Here is a 13088-nt window from a genome sequence, read left to right as displayed (position 1 = left end):
AATTACTGTTCTTGAGGAGAAGGATAGGCAGGCATTTTATTTATTTATTGTATCACAATAACTGTTAATGATGCTTTAAATAATGCAATCGCCACTTTAGCAACATAACTTTTAAGAAGTATTGTCAATATTAAATAAAAGTGGCAAAGAAACCAGATTTACATAATGAGGAATTCTCAGTTTTTTTACTGGCGGTTTTAAAATAATTACGTATTACTTTCAGTTCGACATAACATAAAAAATGGAAGAAAGTGATTGTTTTTATCAAGCTGATTTCTGTCCTGTTTTTTTTTTCTTAGCATTTCATAGCTAAGCAAGGTCTTACATTTGATTCAACATTTCTAAAGTTATCATTACTAAAAGAATAAAAGTGTATTCACTTACGGCCCTGATGCTTTCAAAATGTCCACCTTCTTCCTCAAAATCAATAGGCTGTCCTTTCAGAGTCCAGTAGAAAGTGACTTCCAAACTAGCATCGTGAATTGCTTTGCAGTTAAGAACAATGCTTTCTCCCACTGTCAGTTCTGTTCTTTTAGGAGTAAGTTCTATCCTTGTAGGTTCTATAGAAATAAAAATACAGTAATTAACATAACTAACCTGTTGTTACCATATGTTATATTTTATGTTAAATAATTGAGAAAAGAAAAAATCTTTACAATACAGTTGCTGCAGATACATATACCTGATTTTTTTTACATCTTTAAATAAATTATTATTAAGTAAAATATTAGCTTTTGGATGCCAGGGCGTATTACCATGCTTTTGTAGGGGACACATGATTTAAGAGCCTCTGTTCCTATTAAGAAGGTAACTTGGATTTTAAAAAGACAAGAGACTACCTAATTAGAAGCAGCATTTGACTTTATGGAAGGAGGAACATTAGAAAAAAAGAAGAGGCTGTAGCCTCTCTGACCACTTTCAAGAATCATTAAGTAAATGAAAGAATTTTTACAATAAAAATGTTTTATGTTTCAGAAAGAATTTAGGGAGGTTTCACTTCTTTAAAGATGAGAGGAGGCTACAGGGCAATAGAAAGCACCTTCCCGAAAATAACTATCTTAACAGAGATAAAAATATAATACTACAACGACACCACCTTGTATTTGCTTTACACTCAACAGGAAGCTTTCAGGAGTAGAAAAGTATTTCATAATCAGCAGAAGGTACCTCTTTTTCTACCTTTGCTGTATTGTAGATGGCTTAATTGAGATACAAAAAGAACTGTAGAAACACTGAATGAAAATGTTTTTTGAGAAAACAATGTTTATGTTTAACTTCTTCATGATTCAGTTAAAATTTAAAAATAGTCACATTTTTTACTGGGTTTAGAGCAACTTTGAACAAATAAAGGTTAATACAGGCTTTACATTTAAGAGTTAAGTTAGTGTAGCTGATTACATTATAATGTGTTTTGAATGTAGTAGAGAGGTGATGAAGGTTAAGATTTTGGTTTTATCTTCTTTCCGAATTAGATTACTGGTCATAGATACAAGACAATTAACAGTGATTAACAATTGGCTTAAATTTCCTGTTCTAGGTCTATTGTTTGCAACAGTGCAGTCTGATGAAACACCACTTATAACCACTGATCAGATCCTTTAATATTCCACATCCTTCTAAGCAGCCACTGAGAAAAAAGTGCAATTCTGGGACAGGAATGTCACTGTAAATATTAACATTCTGGAAGTCAAATATTCCATATGGCATTCTAAGTTCTGGCCTCATCAGAGAAGACAGATAAATGCAGTACACTGTAGTTTAAATTTTGTGGGGATTGGAGCGTTCTGAGTAAATAATTAAACTCATGATTAAGAAAATAACATTTTTGTTGTTATTTTAAAATTGTCTTTGGATCTAATATTGCCTTATTATAAAATGGACCGACTAGCACACAGAAGGAATAAGAACTAAAGACTGCGTGTAAGTCCAGTAATGCATTATATAAATGAAAGTATATTTTACATTTTATTCTTTTCATTCTTGATGTTCTCTTCTAAAATATCAGAGGACTGGTTATTTTAATTACATTTTTATTTTAAAGACAGAAAAAAATAATATTTTTATATTTTTATGGCCAGAGTGTGGTTTGCCATGTGATACATGCACAATGAAAACAGTTAAAGATACATTGTGAAAAACATATGAAGGGAATGCCTAAGATAGATTTTCTATCACTCAACAATGACATAGAGCCTCAACAGAATGTTCTAGGCTTGAAATCGAGCTCATTTTAGAACTAGAAAATGAATGGAAACATATAAACAGTAATATTAATATTTCCTATATAAAATAAAGGCCTATAAAAATTTCATTGATACAGACATCAACAGCCAGCTCTGGAACGAGTTTATCTCATGCGAAGTGCTATACCACCCTCCATCATATCCTCTTGCTGCTACTCCTTTCTGCCCCAAATCCCTAGTTGAATTGATAATAGAGTAATATTACTGACTGATGCTAAAGTTATTCTTGGTAGAGGAAAAACATTTTTATACTATTGGCATACTTTTAAATTTTGAGACACTGACTAAAACTTCAGAAAGCTTGCCTCATTCTCTCAGAAATTTTATTTAAAGCAAAATAAAATTTCTGCCAATAAGAGGTTCCTTCCTTCTTGGTACCCTAAATGGTGGAAAGTAACAATTTGGCTGTTTTAGTTCTATACTTGCAATGTATTTTATAAACAGGAGCATGCACACACTTAAGTCCAAAGATATATGCATTCATATTATATTTATTCTCTTTCTGATAAGACCATGAGACTATGGCAGTAAAACATTTACCCGTGTTGTCTTACCTTTTACAGACAGCGAAGCTATAATTTCAGCGGAACCAAAGACATTTTCCCCTCGGCAAACGTACTTTCCCTCATCTGATTTAGAAGCATTTAGGATCCGTAGACTCCCGTCTGGAAGAATAGCTATTCTGAAAATTATTTTAAAAAAGTTTTTTTTTTTTTCTGTTTTACTGCAATCAGCTAAATAGTAAGAACCAATGATGAAGTCTAAAACCATTTCTAGGGTAATAATAAATAAGATAAAGCATCACTGTGAAAATATGCAGTGATAGTAGAAATATTTTGCCTTTCAAGAAGTATAATAAACTTACTTAAATCTTCTTATATTCAAAAAGGTTAAGGAGTTACAAGAGATTTTTCTTTTGACATTTTTTGACAGTTAATTTTAAAACTGGCAGAAAGGGTGACCCTGAGTTTGGTTATTAGAACTTGTTACTACAATATCACCCAGTGATATTTTAATATTAAGCTTGGATGTTTCAACTAAAACCAAGAGTGACCTCAAAAGTCAAATATAAACAAAAAAACAGCATAAAAACATAGAGGAGGACAAGTACAGAACACAAAATTAATTGTATACAGCCAAGAGATGATTTATGGCAGTTCTTCTGTGTTGCCACCAGAGTAGCAAGAGTATGGGCTGCTTGCACTGCACTTTCTAAATGTAAGAATATTATATTTAAGTTTGCATTTGGGTTCTTTCAAGACCTTTGTTAAAACTGGACCTTCACTTTCATATGAAGGTGAGAAATTAAAGCATTATTAAAAATTTTTAGAAGTTCAGTGAAAATGAGGCTGACATTTGGAATTACCATATTCTCCTATGTATTCATCATTCCAGGATTATACAGATTTCAAATTTAATTAGTACTTTTGCCCTTTTCTCCCTTCTATGCTGTTGTGGTTTTAGTCAGTATGCCACTAGCTTTGGGTAAGAATCAGTAGCCCCTGTGAACTTAAAAATCCTAAAATTGGATCCTCCTGATTCTAAGAAGGACAATTTTTTCAATGGAAATGTGATAATATTCAACTATTTAAGATTTAGAAATAATGACCTAATGTTTAGTCAACATTCTTTATGTTATTTTAAAATGTGTTTTCAATTTTGCCAACTAACCAGAGCTCATGGTTATTTACAGCATTGAACTTCATAACGATTGATATTAGATTTTAGGCTGCTGAGAAAAACTGCCTATGAATTTATACTTACATATTTTCATTAATAAAGATATCAGTTTGAAAACATCATATGGTTTCCAATATGGATCAAACTGGATTTATGATGTGTAAGAAGGAAGACAAATTTAGAAAAAAGCCAAACTAGAAATGGTGAATTTCATTTTGTCATTTAAGTCTAGGAGAGATGCTAGCTTAAAACATTTGAAAAACACAATGCCCCTTAAGAGTAATGTAATGCATTCACGATTGTCAATGAAAAGTTCTATTCATTATATAGCGTTCATTTTCTGTGAAAATGAAATGAAATTTATTCCATTTCAACCCCAAAGTTCCTATGCTACAAAACAATGTATTAGAAAGCAAAAATTATACTTTTTGTAAACAAACAAGCATCCTCTTGTAAGAATTACAGATGGTTGACATTTATTTAACTTACTATAATTTATGCTGATTGTTAATATCTTGAAAATATGTGGATTTTACTGACTGGAGTGAATTCTAATCTAGCAGGTAAGAAGTTTGGCTTAAAAGTTTACTTCCTTTAAAGAAATAAATGTATCACAGACACTGGCAGTATTATAGTTTTTGATTTAAGATGAGTGCTTTCTTACTGACAGGAGGCAACATTTACATAAACTATTAAAGATCGTTTATGAAAGCCCTGTACTTTAGGCCCCTGATCCATTTGGGGATGCAGGATTTTGTGAACCACAACTTTTTTTTTTTTTAATTCAATTTATTTTATAATCTTAACTTTTATTTTAGATCCAGGGGATACATGTGCAGGTTTGTTACCTGGGTGGGTATATTTCATGATGCTGAGGTTTCGGAGTGATTGATTGATTGATTCTGTCAACCAGGGTAGAGCACAGTACCCAACAGTTAGTTTTTCAACTCTTGCCCCACTTCCTCCCTCTCTCCTTTAGTAGTCCTCGGTTTTTATTGTCTCCATTTTAATGTCCATGAGATCACATTGTTTACCTCCCACTTAAGAGTGAGAACATGCGGTATTTGGTTTTCTGTTTCCATGTTAATTCACTTTGGATAATGGCCTCCAGTTGCATCCATGTTGCTGCAAAGGACATGATCTCGTTCATTTTTATGGCTGGCTAGTATTCCACAGTGTATATGTACTACATTTTCTTTATATAATCCACCATTGATGGGCACATAGGTTGACTCGATGTCTTCGTTATTGTGAATAGTGCTACAATGAACATATGAGTGAATGTTTCATTTTGGTAGAACTATTTATTTTCTTTTGGATATATAACCAGTAATGGGATTGCTCAGTTGAATGGCAGTTTAAATTCTTTGAGGAATCTCCAAACTGCTTTCCATAGTGGCTGAACTAGTTTATATTCCCACCAACAGTATGTAAACATTCCCTCTTCTCCACAGCCTTACCAGAGTCTGTTGTTTTAATAGCCATTTTCACTGGTGTGAGATGGTGTCTCATTATGGCTTTGATTTGCATTTCTCCGATGATTAGTAATGTGGATCATTTTTTCATATGTTTGTTGACTTCTTGTCTGTTTTGTTACTGTTGTTGTTTTAAGACAGAGTCTCACTCTGTTGCCCAGGCTGGATGGAGTACAGTGGTGTAATCACAGCTCACTGCAGCCTCAACCTCCAGGGGGTACAAGGGATCCTCCTGCCTCAGGTCTCTCCTTGCCCCCTGTGGCCCGCTATGCCTGGCTAATTTTTGTATTTTTTATAGAGGTGTGGTTTCACCATGTTGGCCAGTCTGGTCTTGAACTCCTGGCCTCAAGTGATTTGCTCACCTTGGCCTCCCAAAGTGCTGAGATTACAGGAGTGAGCCACTGCACCTGGCTGGCCCCTTATATGTCTTTCTGTGAGAAGTGCCTGTTCATGTCTTTTGCTCTTTTAATGGGGTTGTTTTTCAGTTGTTCAATTGTTCGTGTTCCTCATAGATTCTGGATATTAGACCTTTGTTGTGTGCATAGTTTGAGAATATTTTCTCCCATTCTGCAGGCTGTTTACTACATTGATAGTTTCTTCTGCTCTGCAGAAGCTCTTTAGTTTAATTAGGTCACACTTGTCAATTTTTTTTTGTTGTGGTTGCAATTGCTTTTGAAGACTTAGTCACAAATGTCCCAAGGCCAATGTCCAGAATGGTGTTTCCTAATTTTTCTTTTAGGATTCTTATACTTTGAGGTCTTACATTTACATTTTTAATCCATTTTTAATTATTGTATATGATGAGAGGTAGGGGTCCAGTTTCATTCTTTTGCAAATGACTTGTCAGCTATCCCAACACCATTCATTGACTAAGAAATCCTTTTTTCATTACTTATTTTTGTCAGCTTTAGTAAGATGACTGTAGGTATGCAGCTTTATTTCTGGTTTCTCTATTCAGTTCCATTGGTCTATGTGCCTGTTTTTGTACTACTACCATGCTGTTTTAGTTACTGTAACCTTATACTATAGTTTGAAGCCCTGTAATATGATGCCTCCAGCTTTGTACTGTCTGCTTAGAATTGCTTTGCTTATTTGGGCTGTTTTATGGTTTCATATGAATTTTAGAATAGGTTTTTCTAGTTCTATATATAAAAAAAAAAAACATTGGCAGCTTGATAGGAATAGCGTTGAATCTGTAGATTGTTTTGAGCAGTATGGCCATTTTAATAATGCTGATTTTTCCAGCTTTGCTGAGAATATGATTCTATACCTAGAAAACCCTAAATACTCTGCGAAATGGCTCCTGAAACTGATAAACAACTTCATTAAAGTTACAGGATACAAAATTGATGTACAAAACTCAATATCATTTCTATACACAACAAGCAACAGTGAAATGAAGAACATAATCCCATTTATAATAACTGCAAAAAATTAAAATACCTAGGACTATATGTAACTAGGAAGGTGACAGATCTGTATGAGGAGAACTATAAAACACTGCAGAAAGAGATAATAGAAGAAACACACAAATGGAAAAAACAGTCCATAATGTTTTTTGTCTGTTAAGTGGCAGTGTCATTTCTTCAAAATTCTGTCCACTGAATCAAACTGCAAATGCTTAACAATTGAGCTTATTTTTTTTTTAACTTCACAAAAATACAGATTAGATAATGTGATTTATATTACAATATCTGGTTATTGAACACATAATTACTTATATGATTTAATATTGAATTAATACTTCCTTACAATACAGGCCCTTTGTCTTCACTCCTCTAGTGTTACCATGTGGCTCTTACGTTACAGAATTTTCATATATGGGGATTAATTCTGCTCAGACATTCTTTGACTTGAAGAAAGGGAGTGAAGGGAGAAGTGAGGTGAAGGTTTTTAGGGGCTGGGAGAGATTTTGTAAATTTAAATCAGCATTCTTGCATTCAGGATCAAGTCACACTTATGTCCTAGACTCTAGACTTCTCCATAAGTTTCTGTCTAGCCCTGGAGATGTCTTGCTTCTCACCTTGCACCTAGTTACTCAATCTCTGCTTTGTTAATCTGTCCAGCAGCCCAGTTCATGTAGGATATCATTGTGATTACCCCTATCTTGCAAGAATTTATTATTGACTTCTTGTTGCCTATCTTGATTTCGGGGCCATTTTCTGGATCCTATGTTTGTTATTTCATTTTATTTTTATTTATTTTTGAGACAAAGTCATGTTCTGTCACCCAGGCTGCAATGCAGTGGTACAATCATGGCTCAGTGCAGCCTCAACCTCCTGGGATCAAGCAATTCTTCCTCCTCAGCCTCCTGAGTAGCTGCGACTACAGGCATGCACCACCATGCCTGGCTAATTTTTGTATTTAGTTACTTATTTATTTGTAGAGATGGACTTTGCCATGTTGCCCATGATGGGCTCAAACAATACACCTCTTGGCAACCCAAAGAGCTGGGATTACAGGCGTGAGCCACCACACCCAGCCTGGACCCTCCATATCTATGTTTGGCTTACTGTCAGACACTACACAACTTAGTTAGTTTAAACCTTTACAAATAGACTGCTTGCCTAGAAGTACCATCTATTTACCCATTGCGATATTATTTAGTGATCTCTGCTTTCTAGATTACATTAACAACAGAAATTTATTTCTTTACAATTCTGGAGACTGGACAGTCCAAAATCAGGTGCAAGAATGGTTGAGTTTGGGTAAGGGCTGTCTTCCTGGCTTACATATCGCTGCCTTCTCACTGTGTGCTCACGTGGCCTTTCCTCAGTGTGTATATGTGGCTGAGAGAGAGAGAGAGAGAGAGAGAGAGAGAGGTTTCTCTTCCTTTTCTAAAACATCACCAATTCTATTGGATTCGGAGACTATCCTTATGAACACAATTAACTTTAATTACTTCTTAAAAGCCCTACCTCAAATATAGTTACATTGAGGGTTAGGGCTTCAACATATGCATTTTGGAAGGACACAGTTCAGTCCATAGCATGTCCTTCCTCTCCTTCCACAAATTCAATTATTTTTCCCCTTAATGTGTTGTGTACTTGTAGGAAGCCAGGAAATAAATACCGAGACCTCACTCTTCTTTATCACTTTCACTGCCCCATTCCTAGGGACAATGGAGCCCAATGATGTATTTCTTAGGGGTCAGTCTCTTGGGGCATGATGAGAGTACTGAAGGGTAGAGAATGAATCTGGAGAGAAGAATAGAGGATAACTGAGCAGGGTGTGTCACAATAGTTGCAAAAAGCTAGAAATGAATTCTTAGACTTAAGATAGTTGAGAGAGTAGAACTTAGCCAGTAAAACTTCATTTACAGATCAAAGAACAAACCCCCTAAAAGTTAAAATGACTTGTTTAAGCCCATGACTTATTTATAAGTCAATTTTCACACTGCTATAGACATACCTGAGACTGGGTAATTTATGAAGTTTAATTGACTCACAGTTCTTCATGAATGGGGAGGCCTCAGGAAACTTAAAATCATGGAGAAAAAGGAAGTAAACATGTCCTTCTTCACATGGCGGCAGGAGAGAGAGAGAGAGCCAGGGTGGGAAGATCCCCATATAAAACCATCAGTTCTCATGAGAACTCGCTACCAATCTAGAGAACAGCATGGGGGAACCACCCCTGTGATACAGTCACCCTCCCACCGGGTCCCTCCTTCAACATGTAAGGATTACAATACTAGATGAGATTTAGGTGGGGATACAGAGCCATACTGTATCAACTTATTAATAAGAAATATAATTTATAAATGATTCCTATGTATCATATGTAAACACTTTAGAAAATAGAAAAGTAATAGTTTTCCATTGCTACATAACAAATAGCTATTAATGAACTAAACATTCATTTATTCTTTTGGTTAGAAGTCTGGGTGGATGGGCTTAATTGGATTTTCTGCTAACAGTCTCAAAATGTGTTGGCCAGATTGGGCTCCTCTCTGGACACTCAGGAGAGGAAGCTGCTTCCAAGCTCATTCCTGTTGGCAGAATGTGTCTTGTATGTGTCCCTGTTCCCTTGCTGTCTGTCAGCTGGGTGCTGCTTTCAGCTTCTGGAAGCCACTTACATTCCTTGGCATACATCCTCTTTCACCAGATTAGATTTCTTTTTGGTATCATATCAGGGTGGATATTATATCGTAGAATCATTAATTAATCATTAAATAAGACCTTATGTTTTAAAGCAGGATAGGGCTGTGTTCAAACGACTGACGCTGACTACTCTAGGTGTGATCTTAAGCAAAGTTTTTTAATTTCCTTCCTAAAGGTAAAACTGTCATAATATCTAACTAGTTCTTTAAAAGTATTGACTGGATAATATATGTATGTGTAGTGGTGTGTGATATACATTAAATTTTTCTCAGAATGTAAGTGAAATGTGTGATGAATGTTACAAAGGAAATTGTAGAGCGTGCCAGGAAATAACACATAAACCTCAGCTATTTACAGAAGTAATTAAGTCTTTTCTCAGGGAGTAATATTTGAGCTGAGAACTGAAGGGTGATTGATTTGAGCTTATCATTCAGTGTGGGAAAGCAGAGGGAATTGCATTTGCAAAGATCCTGAGGTCAGAAGGATCAGGAAACCTTGAAGAAATGGCCAATCATGATGGCAACAGAAAGATGGTCAGAGTGGGGCAAAAGATGAGACTGGAGGTAGGCAAGGGGGAGACCCTGTAGAACCTTGTATCCTATGAAAATCATTTGTTGTTAATTTTAAGGGCAATGGGAAGCTACCAAAAAATTTAAACAACTTGATTGAGGTATTATAGGCATACAATAAGCGCACATGTTTAAAGTATATGCTTTGAAAAGTTTTCATGTATGGATGTAGTCATAAAATCATTACCATAGTAAAGATAATAAACATATGCATCACCCTCAGAAGAATCCCTGTGTTCCCTTGCATTCCTCCAGCCCCTCTCACCCCATCTTTGTCCTAGGCAACTACTTCTCTGTTTTCCATCACTATAAGTTAGTTTGCATTTTTCTAGAATTTTATATAAACAGAAAAATACATTATATACTTTTACTGTAGTTTATTTCACTTGGCATAATTAAATTGAGATTCACCCATGGGGCTCCGATTATTAGTAATTCCTTTCCTTTTATTGCTGAGTAGTATTCCATTCTGTGTATATACCAAAATTTGTTTATCCATTTACCTGTTGATGGATGTTTGGGTTGCTCTCAGCTTAGGGCTATAAAAAATAAAGATACCATGAACATTTGTGCACAAGTCTTCTATGGATATATGCTTTCATTTCTTTGGGGTAAATATTTAAGACTGCAATGACTAGATCAACTTCTTTATGCTTACGTTTACCTTTTTAAGAAGCTGGCATAATCTTTCCAAGTGGTTGAACCACTTTATATTCCTACCAGCAGTCTATGACAGCTCTTGCACCGCTTCGTATGGTCAGTCTATTTTATTTTAGCTATCATAACATGTAGGTAGTAGAATCCATTGTGGCTTTAAGTTGCATTTCCCTAATGATGAATGATCTTGAGCAATTTTTCATGTGTTCATTTTCCATCTACATATTATCTTTGGTGAGCTAAGTGTTCAACTATTTATCCATTTTTTTCAATTTATTCATTAGATTTCAATATTTAGAGTTCTTTTACAGTGTATAAATAACTTAGTTTTTAGGTATGAAACATGCAACTATTTTCTACCAGTCTGTGGAATTTCTCAATGTTTTTCCAAAAACAGAAGTTCCTAAGGTTGAAGTTTAATTTATCAATTTTATTTTATGCATTGTGCTTTTGTTTTATTCAGAAATCTTTACCTAACCTAAGGTCACAGAGATTTCTGTTTTTCTTTTCCTGGAAACGTTATAGTTTTAAATTTGATGTTTATGTCTGTGATACACTTTGAGTTACTTTTTGTTTGTTGTATGAAGTAGAATCTTACTATTTATTTATTTTGCAAATGGTTATTCAATTGCATCATACTTTGATTTTGAAATGATGATCTATGATCTGAATATTTGTGTACCCCTCAAATTCATATGATGAGCCTCTAATTCCCAATGTGATGATATTTAGAGATGGAGTCTTTGGATGGTAGTAAGGTCATAAGGATTAATGTTCTTACAAGAAGAGACATGAAAAAGATTGTTTTCTGTCTCTCTCTACTCTCTGACAAGTGAGGACACAGAAAGAAGATAGCCATTTGCGAACCAAAAAGAGGGCCTTCACTAGAAACTAACCATCTTAGCATCGTGATCCTGGACTTCACAGCCTCCAGAACTATGAGAAATAAATATGTAAGCACTCAGGCTACAGGAATTTGTTACAGCAGCCCAAACTAAAACACTGTCTTTTCCCACAGACTTTACATCACTGTAAAAAATCAATTGGCATATATCTGTAGGTCAAATTCTTTATTCTCTGTTCTGCTGCATTGATTTATCTGTCTTTATGACAAACCCACACCATTTTGAATAGTATAGCATAAGGACCGCTCTTGAAGTCGCATAGATTGAGTGCTTTTACTTTACTCTTCCTTTTCAAATTGTTTTGGTTGTTTTGTGTCCTTTGCATTTCCAAATGAATTTAAGAATTAGCTTGTCAATTTCTAAAAAGCATGCTGAGATTTTGATTGGAACTTCAGTGAATATATTTGCAGAAAAATTTACATCTTAATATTGAGTCATATAACTCATGAAGAAGACATATCTCCATTTATTTAGGTCTTCAATTTCTCTAAGCAGTGTTTTATAGTTTACAGTCTATAGGTCTCAGACATCTTTTTAAAGGTTTATATCTATATTTTTGGTGCTTTTGTAAAGTATTTGTTTAATAAATGAACATTTTGGAGATAAATTGTAAGGTCACATGCAGTTTCAAGAAATAAAACAGATTCCTTCTATGCTTTCCTCAGTATTCTCCAATGATAATATTTTGCAAAATTAATTGATGTTTTTATACTCATTCATCTTAATTTAGATCTTTCCGGTTTGACTTACTCATTTGTGTATGTGTACATTTTAAGTTTTATACAATATTTATCACCACTTTGAATTTGTGTATCTACCACCACAATCAAAATATTGAACATTTCCAACCCAACAATTCTTTATTTTCCTTTTTATAACCACACTCATCTTCATCCCACATACTCACCCCACGATTTACTTCCTAATTCCTGGCAACTGCTATTTTCTCTCCATTTATAATATTATTTTTCCATTTCAAAACAATCTTAAAGATTAGTGGAATCTAACAGTATGTAACTTTTGGGGATTGGTTTTTTCAATCAGTTTAATTTCCTTCCTGGAGGCTCATCCAAATTGTTGCTTGTATCAGTAGTTTATCTCCTTTTATTGCTGAGTAGTGATCCATGGTATGGATGTACCATCCTTTCCTTAACCATTTAGCTATTGAACAACATCTGGGCAGGTTCTACTTTTTTATAATTACAAACAAAATTGCTATGGGCATTAATATACACTTGTTTATGTGAACATAAGTTTTAATTTCTCTGGGAAAAATGCCCAAGAGTATAATATCTGGGTCATACGGTAACTGCATATATAGTTTCGTAAGAAACAGCCAAAATGTTTTTCAAGGTGGCTGTATCATTTATTTATTTATTTATTTTTTTATTATACTTTAAGTTCTAGGGTACATGTGCATAACGTGCAGGTTTGTTACATATGTATACTTGTGCCATGT

The 13088-nt window shown here is 34.5% G+C and overlaps 1 protein-coding gene across 2 annotated transcripts in view; it reads right to left on the bottom strand.

The window, feature by feature from the left end:
- Positions 1-13088, bottom strand: part of CNTN5 (contactin 5) — a 1321567-nt gene that overhangs the window by 151170 nt on the left and 1157309 nt on the right. For both annotated transcript variants that reach the window (XM_011926604.1, XM_011926603.1), the window contains 2 exons: positions 2798-2925; positions 385-560 (listed from right to left, as the gene is read on the bottom strand). In XM_011926604.1, coding sequence (XP_011781994.1) covers positions 385-560; positions 2798-2925 — 304 coding nt within the window. The remainder of the gene's footprint in view (positions 1-384; positions 561-2797; positions 2926-13088) is intronic.

This window comes from Colobus angolensis, unplaced genomic scaffold (genome assembly GCF_000951035.1).
Source record: "Colobus angolensis palliatus isolate OR3802 unplaced genomic scaffold, Cang.pa_1.0 Scaffold7, whole genome shotgun sequence".
NCBI classification, from domain to species: Eukaryota; Metazoa; Chordata; class Mammalia; order Primates; family Cercopithecidae; genus Colobus; species Colobus angolensis.
Note: the sequence above shows the minus strand (reverse complement) of the source record. Positions and strands in the feature narration are given on the sequence as shown.